Genomic DNA, 21,668 nt, shown 5'->3' on the forward strand with positions numbered 1-21,668 from the left:
TTATTCTTTCTGAATCTAGCAAAGTTAAGTTGTGATGAATATAATATGTAATTACTTTTTCTTCTAGGACAGTCTTATGAAATTCGAATGCTAGACAATAGGAAACTTGGAGAACTTCCAGAAATTAATGGCAAATTGGTGAAGGTAAAACGAATAAATCATTCTTCTGTACAATTTTTTTTTATTAATTCTTTTGTGATTTAAAATTTTTGTTTTTGTTGTTAATGTTCTTTTGCTTCCAAGGGCTTGATGGTATCTCTTGCGTGCCATAATTTGTTGGCAGAGTGGTAAGCTGATGTATTATTTCTTTGGGGTCAGAGTAGGCCCCACTATTCACATGAATTTTTCAGAGCTGCAGAAATAGAACGCTTACCGCTCCCTGTCCAGGGTAATCACCCCTGGCTCAGTGAAGTTCTTTTGGAGTAAAGTAACCTCCTTGAGGTCTTTAGAGAAGCCTGAGTGTCTTTTTTGATACTTAGTCTTATAGCGAGGAAAACAGAAGCTACTTTGATGAAGAGCAGTTCTCTTAGTCTGTGATAATTCACAGCACAATTGAAACAGGAGTTTTGTCAAAAGGTGGTGGGAGGAATTAACAGACACTACTACAAAGTAAAAGTAACAAAAGGAAAGTTGATGGAAATAGGCTCTACCTACCCTCAGTGTTTACAGGTTGTATGGTGGGTTAGCAAGCAGGGCACTTGGTGAGTTTTTCATATACATCTGAAGAGCTAAGCCAGATAAGCCATGGCGTAACAGAAGAGGCATGCAGCAATGCTTCATATGGGAGTCCTTTATGCCTACTTACCATCGGACTGAAGTTTAAGCCAAGTTTTAAATATGATACCAGTTAACTATAAAGGTTATATCCGAGAAATTGGCTGGGTACGGTGGCCTACACCTGTAGTCCCAGCACATTGGGAAGCTGGGGCGGGCAGATCACTTGAGGTTGGGAGTTTGAGACCAGCCTGACCAACATGGAGAAACCCTGTCTCTACAGAAAATACAAAATTAGCCAGGCGTGGTGGCGCATACCTATAATCCCAGCTACTCAGGAGGCTGAAACAGGAGAATTCCTTGAACCCGGAAGGCGGAGGTTGCCGTGAACTGAGATGGTGCCATTGCACTCCAGCCTGGGCAACAAGAGCGAAATCCGTTTCAAAAAAAAAATAGGCCGGGCGCGGTGGCTCAAGCCTGTAATCCCAGCACTTTGGGAGGCCGAGACGGGCGGATCACAAGGTCAGGAGATCGAGACCATCCTGGCTAATACGGTGAAACCCCGTCTCTACTAAAGAATACAAAAAACTAGCCGGGCGACGAGGCGGGCGCCTGTAGTCCCAGCTACTTGGGAGGCGGAGGCAGGAGAATGGCGTGAACCTGGGAGGCGGAGCTTGCAGTGAGCTGAGATCCGGCCACCGCACTCCAGCCTGGGCGACAGAGCCAGACTCCGTCTCCAAAAAAAAAAAAAAAAAAAAAGATTATATCTGAGTAATTATAAAATTTTATCCTGAAATAGCACTTAGTATGGTATGGGTTTTAGAGTGAAGCAGATCTTAAGAAAAATAATTTTAGATTGTGTTTAGAAACCAACTGGCAGTGAGTCCTGCTAGTTTTTGTCAGCACTGATTTTCAAGAGGTCCTGTTATCATTTGATTTTGTTGTATCCTTTTAGAGTATATTCCGTGTGGTGTTCCATGACAGAAGGCTACAGTACACTGAGCATCAGCAGCTAGAAGGTTGGAGGTGGAACCGACCTGGAGACAGAATTCTTGACATAGGTGAGTTAAGAGAATCTATTGCCTAGGAAGTGCCTTTAGCTATGGACCGAGAGTTGGTTTTCTTTATTTGACATTTACCTTGATTCATATGCTTGTGAAGCTCAATTAGTATAAACCTTGAAAGTATTTATTAAGCATAAAAAATTTTAAGTAATACAAGTTAAAATGATACCAAAATTGAAGTTGAAAGTATAAACACTTTAGTTCCATAGCAACTATAGGATGATTTTGTTTTGTTTTTTAAGTTGTGGTAAAATATATGTTACATAAAAGTTATCATTTTAAGCATTTTTAAGTGGATAGTTCAGTAACATTAAGTACATTCAAATTATTGTGTAACCATCACTATCATCCATCTCCAGAACTTTTCTTATCTGCAAAACTGGATGTCTGTACCTGTTAAACAACTCCCCATTCTCCCTTCGTCACAGCCCCTGGTAACCACTATTCTCCTTTCTGTCTCTATGAATTAGACTACTAAGTACTGCATAAATGAAATCATACAGTATTTGTACTTTTGTGACTGGCATTTTTCACTTAGCATAATGTTTTCAAGGTTCATGGTGTAGCATATGTTAGCATTTCCTTCCCATGTAAGGCTGAATAATATTCCATTGTGTGTATATACCACACTTTGTTTATCCATTCATCCCATAATGGGCACTTAATTTAATTCCATTTTTTGGCTATTGTGAATAACGCTGCTATGAACATGGATGTACAAATATGTGTTTGAGTCTCTGCTTTTAATTCTTTTGGATGTATATCCAGAAATGGAATTGCTGGGTCATATGGTAATTCTACCTTAAATTTTTTTTTAGAAACCACTATATTGCTTTCCACAGTGACTACACATTTTACATTTCTACCAGCAGTACTCAAAGGTTCCAGTTTCGGCTGGGCGCGGTGGCTCATGCCTGTAATCCCAGCACTTTGGGAAGCCAAGGTGGGCAGATCAGGAGGTCAGGAGATTGAGACCATCCTGGCTAACACAGTGAAACCCCGTCTCTACTAAAAATCCAAAAAAATTAGCTGGGCATGCTGGCGGGCGCCTGTAGTCCCAGCTACTCAGGAGGCTGAGGCAGGAGAATGGTGTGAACCCAGGAGGTGCAGCTTGCAGTGAGCTGAGACCACACCACTGCACTCCAGCCTGGGTGACAGCGCGAGACTCTGCTGTCCCCCCCCCCAAAAAAAAATTCCAATTTCTTCAATCCTTGCCAACACTTGTTGCTTTCGTTCTTTTTTTTTTTTTTTTTTTTCTCCCTGAGACGGAGTTTCGCTCTTGTTGCCCAGGCCTGAGTGCAATGGCGAGATGTCAACTCACCACAAGCTCCGCCTCCCAGGTTCAAGTGATTCTCCTGCCTCAGCCTCTGAGTAGCTGGGATTACAGGCATGCGCCACCACACTCAGCTAATTTTTGTATTTTTAATAGAGATGGGGTTTCAACATGTTGGCCAGGGTGGTCTCAATCCCCTGACCTCTTGATCTGCCTGCCTCAGCCTCTCAAAGTGCTGGGATTACAGGCGTGAGCCACTGCACCTGGACTGTTGCTTTCTATTTTTTGATAATATCCATCCTGATGATTGTGAAGTAGTATCTCATTGTGGTTTTGATTTGCGTTTCCCTGGTGATTAGTAATGTTGAGCATCTTTGCATGTGCTTATTGGCCATTTATATATTGTCTTTCTTTCTTTATTTTTATTTATTTACTGATTTATTTATTTTTTGAGATGGAGTCTCCCTCTGTCGCCCAGGCTGGAGTACAGTGGCATGATCTCAGCTCACTGCAACTTCCACCTCCCGGGTTCAAGCAATTCTCCTGCCTCAGCCTCCCGAATAGCTGGGATTACAGGGGCCCACCACCGCACCCAGCTAATTTTTGTGTTTTGGTAGAGAGGGAGTTTTGCCATGTTGGCCAGGCTGGTCCCAAACTCCTGACCTCAAGTGATCCACCCGCCTTGGCCTCCCAAAGCGCTGGGATTACAGGCGTGAGCCATGGCTCCTGGCCCGCCATTTATATATTTTCTTTGGAGAAATGTCTGTTCAAGTCTTTTGCCCATTATCGAATTGGATTGTTTTGTTTTTTTGTTATTGAGTTGAAGGAATTTCTTTTTTTTTTTTTTTTTTTTTTTTTGAGACGGAGTCTTGCTCTGCCGCCCAGGCTGGAGTGCAGTGGCCAGCTCTCAGCTCACTGCAAGCTCCGCCTCCTGGGTTCACGCCATTCTCCTGTCTCAGCCTCCCCAGTAGCTGGGACTACAGGCGCCCGCCTCGTCGCCCGGCTAGTTTTTTGTATTTTTTAGTAGAGACGGGGTTTCACCGTATTAGCCAGGATGGTCTCGATCTCCTGACCTCGTGATCCACCCGTCTCGGCCTCCCAAAGTGCTGGGATTACAGGCTTGAGCCACCGCGCCCGGCCGAGTTGAAGGAATTTCTAAAATATTCTGGATATTAACCCCATAGCAGATATATCATATGCAAATATTTTCTCTTATTCTGTGGGTTGCTTTTTTACTATGTTGATACTATCCTTTGATGCACTAAAGTTTTACATTTTGAGGTGGTCTAATTTATCTAATTTTTTTTAATTGCCTGTGCTTTTGGTGCCATATCCAAGAAGTCGTTGCCAAATTCAGTACCAAGAAACTTTTCTCGTATGTTTTCTTCTACGAGTTTTATAGTTTTAGGTCTTATATTCAGGTCACAGATCCATTTTGAGTTCATGGTTGTATATGGTACAAGGTAAGGACCCAACTTCATTCTTTTGCATGTGGATACCCAGTTTTCTCAACACCGTTTGTTGAAAAGACTGTTCTTTCTCCCACTGAATGGTCTTGCACCCTCGTCAAAACTCATTTGACCATATATTTGAAAACTTATTTCTAGGCTCTCTATTCTATTCCATTTGTTTATATGTCTAGCTTTATGCCTATACCTCACTATTTTGCTAAGTGTAGCTTTATAGTAAGTTTGGAAGTTGTGAAGCATGAGACTTCCAACTTTGTTCTTTTTCAAGATTGTTTTGGCTGCTCAGGATCTGATATTTTGTTATACGTTTGTAAAGGGGGGCAGACTTTTTTCCCCAGCATGCTGAAAGTTCCTTCCTTTTTTTTTTACTTATTTGTTTTTTGAGATGGAGTCTTGCTCTGTCACCCAGGCTGGAGTGCAATGGCGCGATCTTGGCTCACTGCAAGCTCCGCCTCCCGCATTCACACTATTCTTCTGCCTCAGCCTCCTGAGTAGCTGGGACTACAGGAACCCGCCACCACACCCAGCTAATTTTTTGTATTTTTAGTAGAGATGGGGTTTCACCGTGTTAGCCAGGATGGTCTCGATCTCCTGACCTCGTGATCTGCCTGCCTTGGCCTTCCAAAGTGCTGGGATTACAGGCATGAGCCACCGCGCCTGGCCAAATTCCGTCATTTTAGTAGTGCCTGAGAACCAGTCACTAAAGTGGGAGTTCTGATATTAGAAGCTATGTCTCTCGGTTTGCAGTTATGTTTTGTCTTCCTACGTTGCTACGCAGAGTAGAATTTGTTTTTCCTAAGTCATAGGGTATAAAGGAAAGATCTTCACAAATACATATGCAGTCACTTTTCCTGGTATCTGCATATGTATTTGTGAAGACCTGTAAACATAGTTGTTAAAAAAAAATTAACTACTACTAATTTTACCTGAGAAAACATTGGTTCTCATGCAGTGATCCTGATATCTGTATGATAAATTGACCTTAAGATGAGTCTAACGCAGCTAATACTGTGGAGTGGAACCCACTTGATGCTTTATTGTTTGTATCATTGATGCCAACATAGTAGGATAGTTATACCACAGTTTTGATAATACATATCACCTGCCCTTAACTCCCCAGTCTGATCGTTAATAGGAGAACTCAGGGAATGCTATTTGAATATCTGCTATGTGGAATGGAAAGAAAAGTTCTACTCAGACCCATTAATTCTTGCTTCCCTTTTAAGTAAAGATTTGTCACTCTGTTACAGGATTATTTGATTACTTTGTAAGTCAGCATCAACCTTCCTTTTTTTTTTTTTTTGAGACAGAGTCTCGGTCTGTCACCCAGGCTGGAGTGCAATGGCATGATCTCGGCTCACTGCAAACTCTGTCTCCTGGGTTCAAGTCATTCTCATGACTTGTGCATTTGTAACAAGCCTCCTGAGTAGGTAGGATTATAGGTATCCACTACCACGCCCGGCTAATTTTTATACTTTTAGTAGAGATAAATTTTCACCATGTTGGCCAGGCTAGCCTTGAACTCCTGACCTCAAATGATCCACCTGCCTCGGCCTCCCAAAGTGCTGGGATTACAGGCGTGAGCCACCACACTTGGCCTGCATCAATCTTTATGTTAAAATTTTCCCACTTCCATTCGTGATATAATGCTTTCTACTTTCATGTAGACACTCTGCTGCACCCCTTCAATAGCAATCCTCTTAATGTGCTTTTGGCAATAAAACTAATTTTAAAACTGTAGTTGAAACAGATTATAAATTACAGTTTTCATGATAGTGTAGACTTAATCCACCTTAAATAGGATTTTAGCAAATTAAAAGGAAACTGCCTTTAAACTGCCATATTTTAAGCTAGAAGGAGGATACTGAACATTCCCAACACAAAGAAATGGCAGATGTTTGAGACAATGAATATGCTGATTACCCTGATCTGATCACTATGCATTATATGTATTGAAATATCCCTATATAGCCCATGAATATGTACAATTATTGTCAATTTAAAAATGATTTTTTTGTTTTTTGAGACAGAGTCTTGTTCTGTCACGCAGGCTGGAGTGCAATGGCACAGTCTCAGCTCACTGCAACCTCCGCTTCCCGGGTTCAAGCAGTTCTCCCTGCCTCAGCCTCTCAAGTAGCTGGGATTACAGATGCCTGCTACCACACGTGGCTAATTTTTGAATTTTTTAGTAGAGACGGGGTTTCGCCATGTTGGCCAGGCTGGTCTTGAACTCTTGACTTCAGGTGATCCGCCCACCTTGGCCTCCCAAAGTGCTGGGATAACAGGTGTAAGCCACAACGCCCGGCCTAAACATTTTTTTTTTTTTTAATGGAGTCTTGCTCTGTCACCCAGGCTGGAGTGCAGTGGTACGATCTCGGCTCACTACAATCTCCGCCTCCCAGATTCAAGCCATTCTCCTGCTTCAGCCTCCTGAGTAGCTGGGATTACAAGCATGTGCCACCACGGCCAGCTAATTTTTGTATTTTTAGGTAGAGACGAGGTTTCACCATGTTGGTCAGGCTGGTCTCGAACTCCTGACATTGTGATCTGCCACCCTTGGGCCCCCAAAGTGCTGGGATTATAGGCGTGAGCCACTGCACCTGGCCAAACAATTTTTTTAATTGCCATATTTTAAAAACTTTTTAAAGAGGAGAAAAGGTGCTTAGAAGCAAAGAACTTAAGCCAATTTAATCTAATCAAATATTTTCATTGACAAAGAGGAAATTTAAGGTGTGGGCTGGGCACGGTGGCTCAATCCTGTAATCCCAGCACTTTAGGAGGCCAAGGTGGCTGGATAACCTGAGGTCAGGAGTTCGAGAGGAGCATGGGCAACATGGCGAAACCCCATCTCTACTAAAAATAAAAAAAAATTTGCTCGGCAAGGTGGCATGTTCCTGTAATCCCAGCTACTCAGGAGGCAGAGGCAGGAGGATCGCTTGAACCCAGGAGGCGGAGGTTGCAGTGAGCTGAGATGGTGCTACTGCACTCCAGCCCTCTACCACTGTACTCCAGCCTGGGCGACAGAACGAGACTCCATCTAAAAAAAAACACAAAGAAATTTAGGATGTGATATACAAAAATCTTAGTAGCTACGCTGAGTAATATAAGAATCAATACTTTCTCATTTAAAACTGGGTAGCCCTCAGAATTGTTCAATGATTACCATTTTGTTTCTCAGATATCCCAATGTCTGTGGGTATAATCGATCCTAGGGCTAATCCAACTCAACTCAATACAGTGGAGTTCCTGTGGGACCCTGCAAAGAGGACATCTGTGTTTATTCAGGTAAGGCGCTGCAGATAAAGTTCCAGTTTTGAAGAGCATCTCTTACTACCAGTTTATTTCTTAAAGGACAAAACATGTTAACTTTGAAATCTTTACAGGGTTCTAGCCTTACTGTCAAGCCCAGGCTCTTTAACCTGTGCCTGAGAGCATTGAGGAGTTTCTGAATTGCTCTTCTAATACCCCAGTTTATTTATTTGTGTCTCCCAAAATTGCTTGGTAATGGCTGCATAATATTTCATTCCTTGGTTGTACCATAATTTACGTAACAATTATTTGGCATTTAGATCAGCATAATTTTTTTTTTGAGACAGGGTCTCGGCTCTGTCTCCCAATCTGGAGTGCAGTGGTGCAATCTCGGCTCACTGCAACCTCCGCCTTCCAGTTCAAGTGATTCTCTTGCCTCAGCCTCACCAGTAGCTGGGACTAGAGGCACATGTCACCATGCCCGGCTAATTTTTGTATTTTTGGTAGAGGTGTCACCATGCTGGCCAGGCTGGTCTTGAACTCCTGACCTGAGGTGATCCGCCCACCTTGGCCTCCCAAAGTGCTGGGATTATAGGTGTGAGCCACCATGCCCGGCCTTGATTGGCCTGATTTTTTTACTATTATCTGTAATGTTATTTTGAACATCTTTATACTTAAAATTTGATTTGCGTACCTGATTATGTTCTTTGGGTAGAGTCCTTGAAAATCCTTATTTGTAATAATTATAATAACCAGTAGTTTATTGAGTATTTCACATGAGATAGTCACTATGTTAACACTTTGTATATATGATTTTAAGACTTTCAGCTATAATCTTAGTCAATCAGACAAGGTTCTTCTATTAAGATTCACCAGGCCAAGTGCCGTGGCTCACACCTGTAATCCCAGCACTTTGGGAGGCTGAGGCAGGCAGATCACCTGAGGTCAGCAGTTCGAGACCAGCCTGGCCAACATGGCAAAAACATGTCTCTACTAAAAATGCAAAAATTAGCAGGGCATGGTGGTACATGCCTGTAATCCCAGCTACTTGTGAAACTGAGGCAGGAGAATTGCTTGAACTGGGAAGGCAGAGGTTGCAGTGAGCTGAGATTGTGCCATTGCATTCCAGCCTGGGCGACAAGAGCAAAACTTAGTCTCAAAAAAAAAAAAAAATCACCAATCTTAGACTTTATGCAATAGCCAAGCAAACGTTTTTCTCCAATATTACTGTGAACTTTCATATTTACTATGTTCCCAGACTGGGTAGTGGCTCTTCTTTCTAAAATCTTCCTTAAAATTGAGGAAACTTTAACAGAAATCATTTCTCTCCTCTCTTTTTTTTTTTTTTTTTTGGGACGGGAGTCTCGCTCTGTTGCCTAGGCTGGAGTGCAGTGATCTTGGCTCACTGCAACCTCCACCTCCCGGGTTCACGCCATTCTCCTGCCTCAGCCTCCCAAGTAGCTGGGACTACAGGCGCTTGCCTCCACGCCTGGCTAATTTTTTATATTTTTTAGTAGAGATGGGGTTTCACCTTGTTAGCCAGGATGGTCTCGATCTCCTGACCTTGTGATCCGCCCGCCTCAGCCTCCCAAAGTGCTGGGATTGCAGGCGTGAGCCACCGCGCCCAGCCAACTCTGTGTTCTTTGAAGAAGTTAATGAATTTAGTTTCTCTCAGCAGCTTTTGTTAGCATTAGATCTGTACTTGTATTTTGTTTGCATTTGTAAAGCATTTAAGTTTTTTCTATTTCCTCTATCAGATTGTAAATTCTTCAAGATCACAAAGAGGAAAAGTGTTTTTTGTAGGTATTCATAATGCCTAGTAAAGGTTTTGCTGTTAATAGTTGCTAAAAAAAAAAATACTGCCAACTGGTTTGGCTAGCTAGTGGTACTGAAGCCTTGATGTTGTATTCTTTCCAGGTGCACTGTATTAGTACAGAGTTCACTATGAGGAAACATGGTGGAGAAAAGGGGGTGCCATTCCGAGTACAAATAGATACCTTCAAGGAGAATGAAAACGGGGAATATACTGAGCACTTACACTCGGCCAGCTGCCAGATCAAAGTTTTCAAGGTATTCCTGAGCAACGTGCTGGCCCTTGGATTCTTTTACCTTATTCTACGTTAACATTAGTTACCCAGTCAGAAAATCAACTTGTCTTATTTTTTTGAAAACTCAAAAAAAAAAAAAAAGTCTAAGCTAGAGTCATTGAAATAATTACCAAGATGCCTGGTAAAGAAATTTACATGGAGATGGTCATAGGATAATAGGAACTTGGAAAAGAGGGCTGGAGGCACGAACATGGATTCTCATTGAAAGCTCTTAAAGCCTATTGAAGTTACAAACTCTTGTAAAGCTCACAAAAATGGACTATTTTTGGTTACATTCATACTTGATCTTTTCTTATTTGGTCTTATTTATTTATTTATTTTTGAGACTGGGTCTCATTTTGTCACCCAGGCTGGAGTGCAGTGGCGCAATCATAGCTCAATCTTTTGGGCTCAATCAATCCTTCTGCCTCAGCTTCCCCAGTAAGTGGGACTACAGGCATGTGCCACCACACCGGGCTAATTTTTGTATTTTTTTTGTAGAGAGGGAGTCTTGCCATGTTGCCCAGGCTGGTCTTGAACTCCTGGTCTTAAGTGATCTGCCCGCCTTGGCCTTCCAAAGTACTGGGATTACAGGTGTGAGCCACTGTGCCCCAGCCAGGGTCCTATTTATTTTTATCACATGGATAAATATGTTCTCATTGTAAGAGATTGAATAATACAGAAGTATTCAGAGCAACACTGAAATTCTCCCTTTACTACTCTGATGCTGACCCCCCCGACAACCTCTTCCCAGAGGAAACCACTGTCATAATTTCGTAATTTCATATGTGTCCGTCTAGTTCCCTCTTCTTTTTCTTTTTCTTTTTGAGTCGGAGTTTCACTCTGTCGCCCAGGCTCTAGTGCAGTGGTGCAATCTCAGCTCACTGCAACCTCCATCTCCTGGATTCAAGCGATTCTCATACCTCAGCCTCCCCAGTACCTGGGACTACAGGCACACACACCATGCCCAGCTAATTTTTTGTATTTTTTTTTGTATTTTTTTTTTTTTTTTTTGAGACGGAGTCTTGCTCTGTCGCCCAGGCTGGAGTGCGGTGGCCAGATCTCAGCTCACTGCAAGCTCCGCCTCCCGGGTTCACGCCATTCTCCTACCTCAGCCACCCGAGTAGCTGGGACTACAGGCGCCCGCCACCTCGCCCGGCTAGTTTTTTTTTTTGTATTTTTAGTAGAGACGGGGTTTCACCGTGTTAGCCAGGATGGTCTCGATCTCCTGACCTCGTGATCGCCCGTCTCGGCCTCCCAAAGTGCTGGGATTACAGGCTTGAGCCACCGCGCCCGGCAATTTTTTGTATTTTTAATGGAGACAGGATTTCGCCACATTGGCCAGGCTGGTCTTGAACTCCTGAGCTCAGGCAATCCGCCTGCCTCGGCCTCCCAAAGTGCTGTGATTACAGGCGTGAGCCACTGCGCCCAGCTCTTCTAGTTCCTTTCTATCCTTTTATACACACACATACATAGCTATATACATATTTTCTTTGACATATAAATGGGATTATACTATCTGAAATGTTTTGAGCCTTGATTTTTTTCAGTTAATTATGTGCTTTAAAGATCTTTCCATGTCCGTAGCTATAGATCGGATTCTTTTCAACTCCATCAAACAGAAACATTTAAATTTCCTATTTTCAAACTTAAAGTGATGTGTCTTGCCTTTACATCACTGCACATACAATTTTGTTTCATACGTGAATATTTAAGTTTTTAGAATCAATATTGTTGGGTCAAAAGGTGAGTACCTGAATTTAAAACAAAATGTTTCTCATTTCAGCCCAAAGGTGCAGACAGAAAGCAAAAAACCGATAGGGAAAAAATGGAGAAACGAACACCTCATGAAAAGGAGAAATATCAACCTTCCTATGAGACAACCATACTCACAGAGGTAAAAAGATTTCTTTTGGTGACAATTTCAGTTCATAATTTTTAATCTTAAAAATTCATCACTTCCAAACTGGTCAAAATTTTCTCCTAAGCAACATTCTCTCTCTCGCTCGCCCCCCTTTTTTTTTTTTAAACAAGAGCACAAGTCTACTTTTGTTTACTTTTCATTAGTTTAAATCCTTGAGGGACACAGTATCACATGGATTCTGTGTCCAGCGGCCTTAGCAGGAAGATTCCTTTAGAATTTGGCACGAACCATGCTGCTGTTTCTGTGTCCAAGTTATCTTTCCCCACATTACTCTGGTTTTGTTTGGTTTGCTGCATGTTACTGTGGTGTTCTTTGCTTTGTATACCTAAGCACATCTCTTGCCCAAATAGAATTCAGTTTCATCTTGGGCATAAACCACCTTCAATTTTAAGAAGAGCTGTGTGCTGCCTTTGGTTCTGGAGAACCCACTTATAACCAACAAAAATGGCCCGGGACCACAGTTTTCTAGACATGTTTCCTTTTAAAATTCCTATTCCCAGCAGGTCTCCACAGGCTCCAAGATGGTGGAAAGAGAAGCAGTGTTCTCTGTTGCTTGTGGGAGTCTCTGAGGAATTAAGATTTACTAATCAAGATGTACTATTCAAGTAACAATGTTTTAGTCAAATCCTAGGGTCAAATGTGCTTGTTCATTATCTAACTTATCCTTTGTTTTTAGTGTTCTCCATGGCCTGAGATCACATATGTCAATAATTCCCCATCACCTGGCTTCAACAGTTCCCATAGCAGTTTTTCTCTTGGGGAAGGGTAAGTCTGGGATATAAAATTGGCTTATATTTGTCCAAAATATATATTCTTTCATTACCTGTTCATAAACAAGATCTTTTTTTTTTTTTTTCTTTTTTTTTGAAGCGGAGTCTCACTCTGTCGCCCGGACTGGAGTGCGGTGGCCAGATCTCAGCTCACTGCAAGCTCCGCCTCCCGGGTTTACGCCATTCTCCTGCCTCAGCCTCGCGAGTAGCTGGGACTACAGGTGCCCGCCACCTCGCCCGGCTAGTTTTTTTGTATTTTTAGTAGAGACGGGGTTTCACCGTGTTAGCCAGGATGGTCTCGATCTCCTGACCTCGTGATCCGCCCGTCTCGGCCTCCCAAAGTGCTGGGATTACAGGCTTGAGCTACCGCGCCCGGCCAACAAGATCTTTTTAAGTCAAGTACATCTATTTGGTCGTTCTTTGATGGATTTATATATTAACTGAGATTTGGAGTATCTTCAAAAGAGATTGAAAGAATTTTATATAGCCCTGTCTTCTCCTTGTGTTCTCCCCTCTCCCTCCTCCTCTTCTTTTTTTTTTTTTTTTTGAGACGGAGTCTCGCTCTGCCGCCCAGGCTAGGCGAGCAGTGGCCAGATCTCAGCTCACTGCAAGCTCCGCCTCCCGGGTTCACGCCATTCTCCTGCCTCAGCCTCCCGAGTAGCTGGGACTACAGGCGCCGCCACTTCGCCCGGCTAGGTTTTTTTTTTTTGTATTTTTAGTAGAGACGGGGTTTCACCATATTAGCCAGGATGGTCTCGATCTCCTGACCTCGTGATCCGCCCACCTCGGCCTCCCAAAGTGCTGGGATTACAGGCTTGAGCCACCGCGCCCGGCCACTCCTCTTCTTTTTTACCCCCACTAGAAAGTAGCATTTATGGTCAATTGTTAGTGGTTCAGGGACTGATGATCTGGGCTTTTTGCCTCTCCCTATTACTGCACATCTTGTGGTTATTTCACTTCCTGATCATAGTTGCACCAGATTTGGGAACTGGAAACAATTGTACAAACACTAAAATTTGTTTTGTTACTTGTTAGGAATACTTCTAACACCTAATTATTACGAATCTTTGAAAATTGAAGAAATAAGTTTGAAGATGATGGCTAAAATGAAGTTTTGGAATTATTTATGGGATACATTTAATCTTGCCTTATTATCTTTTACCATAAGAGATAATTGAAAGTTGGTACAGACACCTACTCCAATTTTAAAAAGTAGCTGTATTATATAGTCCTAGCATTTAACGTGTATTTCACATAACCATATTGAAACTTGAAATAATTAGACTACCAAACGTGTGAGCATATTGTTTGGTTGCAATGTTTGTGTTTTTGGATTTATTTAGGCTCTATGTCTGACCTACTTTTTAAAGGATTTAATTAAGGTAGCTTAAATATTCAAAACGTAACAATTAAGAATAAAAGTAGGTATTAGTTGTAGAAGGAATACATATAACTAGGGCCCTAAGATAAGTTAATTACTATGTTCAAATACCAAATTTGAATTTTGCAGCTAAGGCTAAAAAAGAAAGAAGATCTTATTTTAAAAGAAAAAAAGATCTTAACATCCGCATAGATGATACATTCTACTTATAGGTAATTCCAAATATGATACAGAGTTTAAGAGTTGTATTTAAAAATTTTTCTCTTCTCTTTGTCATGTACTTCATACTAGTGAAACTTTTCTTCCATAAAAGTAGGCATTAGGGAAGAGGGACAATTCATAGACAAAGAATGTATAAAGAAAACTGAGGCTGAGTGCGGTGGCTCACACCTGCAATCCCAGCACTTCGGGAGGCCGAGGCAGGCAGATCATGATGTCAGGAGCTCGAGACCAGCCTGGCCAACATGGTGAAACCCCAATTAGCGGGGTGTGGTGGCAGGCACCTGTAATCCCAGCTACTTGCAAGGCTGAGGCAGGAGAATTGCGTGAAACTGGAAGGCAGAGGTTGCAGTGAGCTGAGATCATGCCACTGCACTCTAGTTTGGGCAAAGGAGTGAAACTCTATCTCAAAAAAAAAGAAAAAGAAAAACTGAGGGTGTGGCGATAACCCTTGGATCATAAATTAGGCAGCACCAATTTTTGAGACTGCATTAAAAATAATTGTTTTTGCCGGGCACAGTGATTCACAACAGTAATCCCAGCACTTTGAGAGGCGGAGGCAGGTGGATCACGGGGTCAGGAGATCGAGACCATCCTGGCTAACATGGTGAAACCCCGTCTCTACTAAAAATAAAAAAAAACTAGCCGGGCGTGGTGGCGGGTGCCTGTAGTCCCAGCTACTCAGGAGGCTGAGGCAGAAGAATAGTGTGAACCCGGGAGGCGGAGCTTGCAGTGAGCCGAGCTCACACCACTGTACTCTGGCCTGGGAGAAAGTGCGAGACTCTGTCTCAAAAAAAAAAAAAAAAAAAAAGTTTTTTTTATTCTAAATGTGTGTGATCAAATAGCATTGCATAAATTTTCTTCCAATATTTTTCGTGTGTATGTGTGCATATTTGTGTATTTCCTACAGTAGTAATGTATTGGTAAAATTTTTTATCCTGATATTTTTCATTTTATTTTAAAATTTTTTTCTTGACAATTATTCTTTCATAATTTTTCATCTTAGTAAATTTACGGTTAAATATTTTTATGCCATAATTTATCTCATCAGTCCCAACTTATTGAAATGTTGATATTTTCTTCAATTTCCTCAATAATAAAAAAATGTTGCTAATGACATAGTTTCTCCCCCTCCACATAAAGTATTTAGGTTAAACTAATAGAAAATTAAAGTATTGGGTCAAAGAATAAGAATGTTTAATGAGAGAGCACAGATTTTTTTAAATCTCTAGCTTAAGATTTATTGTGAAGATGAGGAATGAAATAGTGAGCCCCAGCATGTGTCATGGACTCATCCTTTCATTTTAAATGTTTCTTTAGAAATGGTTCACCAAACCACCAGCCAGAGCCACCCCCTCCAGTCACAGATGTAAGTCTAAAGTTGAATGTCAGTAACTTGCAATGTCTAGTAATACTTTGATGCCTGTCCAATTCAGTAGAAATGCCCAACTTTTAGGGAGCGTTATTCATTCATTCATTAAACAAACATTTATTGAATTTTGACTATGAACCAGATACTGTGCTAGGGACTCAAGATAGGAAACGAGTAATGCAGGACCCTTCCATTTGAGGAGCTTATGGTCTAGTGGGGAAGAAAAGGATGGAACTCCTTGAGCGTCTTGCATGGTTGGAGAAAGAAAACAACTTTCACAAACGAGGCCTGAGTATGGGGTTGTGTGGGTGTGTTTGGCTATGTGTTACCTAATGGGTTAACAGACAAATCTATTTGGTTTCCTAAAAAATGCTCTCTCTCTCCCTTTCAGAACCTCTTACCAACAACCACACCTCAGGAAGCTCAGCAGTGGTTGCATCGAAATCGTTTTTCTACATTCACAAGGCTTTTCACAAACTTTTCAGGTTACATTTTCTTTTTCTTTTGTTTTCCTTAGCATGAGATTTTCCTTTGCATTCTAGGGCTTCCTGGTATCCATGGGAGAGTTGTGTGTATATATGTGTATGAGAGATCTTACTGCATTTTTCTGATGAAATGAATTTCGTAGAACCCTTAAGACTTTCTCACCAGTTGCAGCTGTGCTGTGAAATACTTCAAACATCTTTTAGTTTAAATTCAATTTAATTTAAAAATGCTTATTTCATACAACACTTTTTAAAATGTATATTTCATTTTCAGGTAGTCTGAAATTTTCCCCTTGATATCACTATAATTTATTTCATTTACACAATCCAATTTTATTTAGCATTTTTTGTTGTTGTTTTTTTTTTGAGATGGAGTCTCACTCTGTCACCCAGGCTGGAGTGCAATTGCATGATCTCAGCTCACTGCAACCTCTGCCTCCTGGGTTCAAGCCATTCTCCTGCCTTAGCCGGGATTATAGGCACCTGCCATCATACCAGCTAATTTATGTATTTTTAGTAGAGACAGAGTTTCACCATGTTGGCCAGGCTGGTCTTGAACTCCTGACCTCAAGTGATCCACCCTTCTTGGCCTCCCAACATGCTGGGATTACAGGTGTGAGCCACAGTGCCTGGCCTATTTAGCACTTTTTGATGTGGTAGGAATACACAAATGAATGAGGCATACTTCCTGATCAGATAGCCCATTAATCATCTGGTGTCCAAAAAAAAAAAGCACCAAAACAAAACACAACTAATCAAATCAAAATAAAACTCTGAAAAACCGATAAATAGTTGTGATGCTATAGATAAGTGTTCTGATAGTGACAGTAAGACCTTTGTGGGAAGATCTGGTGTTAGGGAACATGTGTGACACATCAGGTGAATCCAGGATTTTTTTTTTTTTTTTTTTTTTTTTTTTTTTTTTTTTTTTGAGACGGAGTCTGACTGTCACCCAGGCTGGAGTGCAGAGGCGCAATCTCAGCTTATTGCAACCTCTTAACTCCTGGGTTCAAGCGATTCTCCTGCCTCAGCCCCTGAGTAGCTGGGATTACAGCCACCTACCACCACGTCCGGCTAATTTTTGTATTTTTAGTAGAGACAGGGTCTCACCATGTTGGCCAGGCTGGTCTCGAGCTCCTGACCTCAATGATCCACCTGCCTTGACATCCCAAAGTGCTGGGATTACAGGCGTGAGCTACCACACCTGGCCCAGGATTTTTTTTTTTTTTTTTTTTTTTTAAGAGATGGGGTCTTGCTATGTTGTCCACACCAGTCTTGAACTCCTAACAGTCGATTGGCCTCTAACAATCTTCCTACCTCAGCTTCTTGAGTAGCTGGGACTACAGGCATGTTGTGACCAGCTTAGATAGTGGAAGGTTATTTCAGGCAGAAAAAACAGCTTGCTCATTAGACATCATCAGTATGATGAAAGCATAGGGTTAAATGGGGAGGTTAATTGGGGTGAATTGAGATGGGAGAGGAGGTGGGAGCCAGGTCATGAAGGGCCTTATATGCCATGAAGAAAATTATGGATTGTAACATTCTGGTAATGAGGTGTCCTTATAATAGAGCCCATTTTAATAGTCATTAACAAAGAGAATCCTTGCCTTTATAAATCATCCATTTTCTTATATTTATTCCAGGGGCAGATTTATTGAAATTAACTAGAGATGATGTGATCCAAATCTGTGGCCCTGCAGATGGAATCAGACTTTTTAATGCATTAAAAGGCCGGTATGTAATTAGTGTTAAAATATCAATGAGGTTGGCTTCCAAATGGATTTGAATTCAGGAATTCTTCACAGTACTCTATACAGCTAAATACACTTTCTGGAAACATTTCTTTTAAGTGTCAGCTATGTACCAAATAAAGATTTAAAAAAATATTTTCTTGCACTTTGTCCAAGGAATTCCCCATGATATTCCATTTTTCATTTCCAGGTGAATGAATTTTCCGATGAAAATTCATCATGCTTTTCATGAGCCAGGTACTATTGTAGGTAGGCTCTGGGAATATTAATATATTGGTGAGCAAAACAGGGTGCCCATTGTCAGGGAGTTTACTTTCTAATGGGGAGTAAGATAAATAAGTATTGTGGATAGTGATAAGAGCTTTGAAGGAAAACAAAACAAATAAGCAAAAAACAAGGTTGTGGGCTACAGGGTGCCCAGAATATGGTCAGGAAGGACCTCTTCAAGGAGGGGATATTTAAACTGAGTTCTGAGAAGGATGCCGCTCTGGAGTCACAGGAAGAGAGACTGTTCTAGGCAGAAGGAACAACAGGTGCAAAGGCCCCAAGTTGATTTTAACTGGAGAAGTGGTCATTCTTAAATGTGGGTGGGAATTACTTTTTTTTTTTTTTTGAAACTGAGTCTTGCTCTTTCACCCAGGCTGGAGTGCAGTGGCGGGATCTCGGCTCACTGCAAGCTCCGCCTCCCAGGTTCACGCCATTCTCCTGCCTCAGCCTCCCAAGTAGCTGGGACTACAGGCGCCCGCCACCTCGCCCGGCTAATTTTTTGTATTTTTTAGTAGAGACGGGGTTTCACCGTGTTAGCCAGGATGGTCTCGATCTCCTGATCTCGTGATCCGCCCGCCTCGGCCTCCCAAAGTGCTGGGATTACAGACGTGAGCCACCGTGCCAGGCAAATGTGGGTAGTAATTACTTAAGTGTCTCCCTGCAGTTGTTAAAATACACAGTAATTTTTGGTCCTCTTTTGGGATTTACAATTTTAAATAGGTAGTAGTAACATTGATGAAAAAAGCATTTAGGTCAATGGCAACAGAACCAAATCAGTGACTACGTAGTAAAACAGATTGCGCAGTATTTATTTTTGGTTTGCTTTTGTTTTGGGTTTTCTTTCTTGAGACAGGGTCTTGCTGTGTCACCCAGCTTGGAGTGCAGCAGTGCAATCATGGCTCGCTGCAGTGTCCATTTCCTGGGCTCAAGCCATCCTCCTGTCTAGATCCCTGAGCAGCTGGGACTACAGGCGTGCACCACCACGCCCACCTAATTTTGTACTTTTTGTAGAGACGGAGTTTTGCCATGTTCCCTTGGCTGGTCTCAAACTCCTGAGCTCAAGCAATCCTTCCGACTCGCCTTCCTAAAGTGCTGGGATTATAGGTGTGAGCCACCGTGCCTGGTCATGTTTGTTTTTGTCTACATCATAAGGGATGTTGAAGCTTGGAAAATTTTAAGGAAAGAAGGGAAATCAGGGATTGATGACTTGGGGAAAAATAATTGATCTTTTATTTTTTAAAGCATATTATCTAAAGAGTGTTTAGAAATTGGAAGGATTCAGAGGATCAGATCAAGAGGTAGTTGAATACCTTTCTCTAAGAAGAGCAGAAAAAGGACTTAGGCTAGGAGAAGGTAATGAGAGAAATAAGATGATCTAGTTTACTGTGTTGGTATTTTTTAGTAAGAAGTATATCTTGAACCTGACCCAAAAAGACATAAGGCTTTTATATTTTGACTATGTGTAACTTTTACACCAAAGGCCACAAACTCAAATGACTATAGAGGACATACAGGTAATGTAAATGAATGGCAGTCAAGACTGGGGTATAGTGAAGAATATATGCATTATGTAAGAAGAACAGCATGTGAGAATGCGGGCTTAAGATTGCTAGATCTTCAGGAAAAGCCAAAAGTTCAGAGGTTTATATGATGTCTCATATTGGAACTAATTCCACTTAAGGAAAAAAAAACCCTTACCACTGGGGAACTAATAAAACATAGCAAATTAATTGCATTTGGCCAATGAGCTTCCAGTTTTCATCTGCTCTATATGATTAATGTAGAAACACAATTTCTCCCTTTTTATTGTGCTTACCGTAAAGAATGTAAGACTAATTAGCCTTTTTCCTCCCCTTAGGATGGTGCGTCCAAGGTTAACCATTTATGTTTGTCAGGAGTCACTGCAGTTGAGGGAGCAGCAACAACAGCAGCAGCAACAGCAGCAGAAGCACGAGGATGGAGACTCAAATGGCACTTTCTTCGGTAGGTTGTTCTGGACACACCAGGACAGATATGAAGAAAGGTGAAGAGGTAACTTATGGGCATGTATGATGGGAAACTATCAAACAGCAGATTTAGCATTTGCTAGAAGTAACAATAATCACTAGCATTTATTGAGCTCCTAATATATGGCAGGTGCTTTTTTTTTTTTTTTTGAGACAGAGTCTCGCTCTGTCACCCAGGCTGGAGTGAGTGGCGCGATCTCGGCTCACTGCAAGCTGCGCCTCCCGGGTTCATGCCATTCTCCTGCCTCAGCCTCCCAAGTAGCTGGGACTACAGGCGCCTGCCACCTCGCCCGGCTAGTTTTTTGTATTTTTTAGTAGAAATGGGGTTTCACTGGGTTAGCCAGGATGGTCTTGATCTCCTGACCTCGTGATCCGCCCGCCTCGGCCTCCCAAAGTGCTGGGATTACAGGCTTGAGCCACTGCGCCCAGCTTTTTTTTTTTTTTTTTTTTTTTTTTTTGCGACAGAGTCTCACTCAGTTACCCAGGCTAAAGTACTGTGGTGCAATCATGACTCATTACAACCTTGACCACCTGGGCTCAAGTGATTCTCTCCCATCAGCCTCCCGAGTAACTGGAACTATAGGTGTGCACCCCACGTCTACCTATTTGTTTTATTTATTGTAGAGATGGGATCTCCCTATGTTGCCTAGGCTGGTCTTGAACTCCTGGGCTCAAGTGATCTCCCTGCCTCAGCCTCCCAAATTGCTGGGACAAATGGCTGGCACCATGCCCAGCCAGGTGCTATTTACAACTAGTATCTCCTCTTTGCAGAGGATTTTACTGTTATCTCTAGTATTTTCGCGAGAAAAATGAAGCCTAGGGATGTTAGATAACTTGCCCTAGGTCACACAGCTGCAAGTGGTTGAGCCAGGGTTTGAACTTAGGCAGTCTGATTTCTGAGTCCTTCAGAAAAGTGGACATTCCTAGTGATCAAGTTATGTGTAAGAGTGGACAACCTTTGTACTGACTCCTGTTGCTCTCTCCCTTTTGCAGTTTACCATGCTATCTATCTAGAAGAACTGACCGCTGTTGAATTGACAGAAAAAATTGCTCAGCTTTTCAGCATTTCCCCTTGCCAGATCAGCCAGATTTACAAGCAGGGGCCAACAGGAATTCATGTGCTCATCAGTGATGAGGTAGATTTTTCAGTACAGTTGAAATTACCAGATGATGGTTAATTTGTCAGCACATGGAGCAAGAGCAGTTCTCCTGGGGCAGAGTGTTCTGTTTTCTAGATCGGAGGGTTTCATACTTTTTTGCTTACTTTCCTCCTAATTTTTTTTTTAAACAGTCTCTCTCTGTTGCCCAGGCCGGAGTGCAATGGCCCAATCTCAGCTCACTGTAACCTTCCGCCTCCTGGGTTCAAGTGATTCTCCTCCCTCAGCCTCCTGGATAGTGGGAATTATAGGCGCGTGCCACCACGCCCAGCTAATTTATGTATTTTTAGTAGAGATGGGGTTTTGCCATGTTGGCCAGGCTGGTCTCAAACTCCTGACCTCAAGTGATCTGCCCGCCTCGGCCTCCCAAAATGGTGGGATTACAGATGTGAGCCACCACGCCCCGCCCTGAAATATTTTAAAAACCACATATTCCCATGCACATTTTTAGGTTGACTTAAAATTTTTTGTTAAAGTTTA

At 42.0% G+C, this 21,668-nt stretch overlaps 1 protein-coding gene across 2 annotated transcripts in view; it reads left to right on the top strand.

The window, feature by feature from the left end:
- TFCP2 (transcription factor CP2) overlaps positions 1–21,668 on the top strand; it is an 83,571-nt gene that overhangs the window by 57,031 nt on the left and 4,872 nt on the right. For both annotated transcript variants that reach the window (XM_010385323.2, XM_010385324.2), the window contains exons 3-13: positions 68–144; positions 1,670–1,775; positions 7,699–7,805; positions 9,687–9,839; positions 11,643–11,753; positions 12,457–12,545; positions 15,471–15,519; positions 15,914–16,007; positions 17,651–17,741; positions 19,884–20,008; positions 21,025–21,167. In XM_010385323.2, the coding sequence (XP_010383625.1) occupies positions 68–144; positions 1,670–1,775; positions 7,699–7,805; positions 9,687–9,839; positions 11,643–11,753; positions 12,457–12,545; positions 15,471–15,519; positions 15,914–16,007; positions 17,651–17,741; positions 19,884–20,008; positions 21,025–21,167 (1,145 nt within the window). The remainder of the gene's footprint in view (positions 1–67; positions 145–1,669; positions 1,776–7,698; positions 7,806–9,686; positions 9,840–11,642; positions 11,754–12,456; positions 12,546–15,470; positions 15,520–15,913; positions 16,008–17,650; positions 17,742–19,883; positions 20,009–21,024; positions 21,168–21,668) is intronic.

Source organism: Rhinopithecus roxellana, chromosome 10 (genome assembly GCF_007565055.1).
Source record: "Rhinopithecus roxellana isolate Shanxi Qingling chromosome 10, ASM756505v1, whole genome shotgun sequence".
In the NCBI taxonomy this organism is placed as follows: domain Eukaryota; kingdom Metazoa; phylum Chordata; class Mammalia; order Primates; family Cercopithecidae; genus Rhinopithecus; species Rhinopithecus roxellana.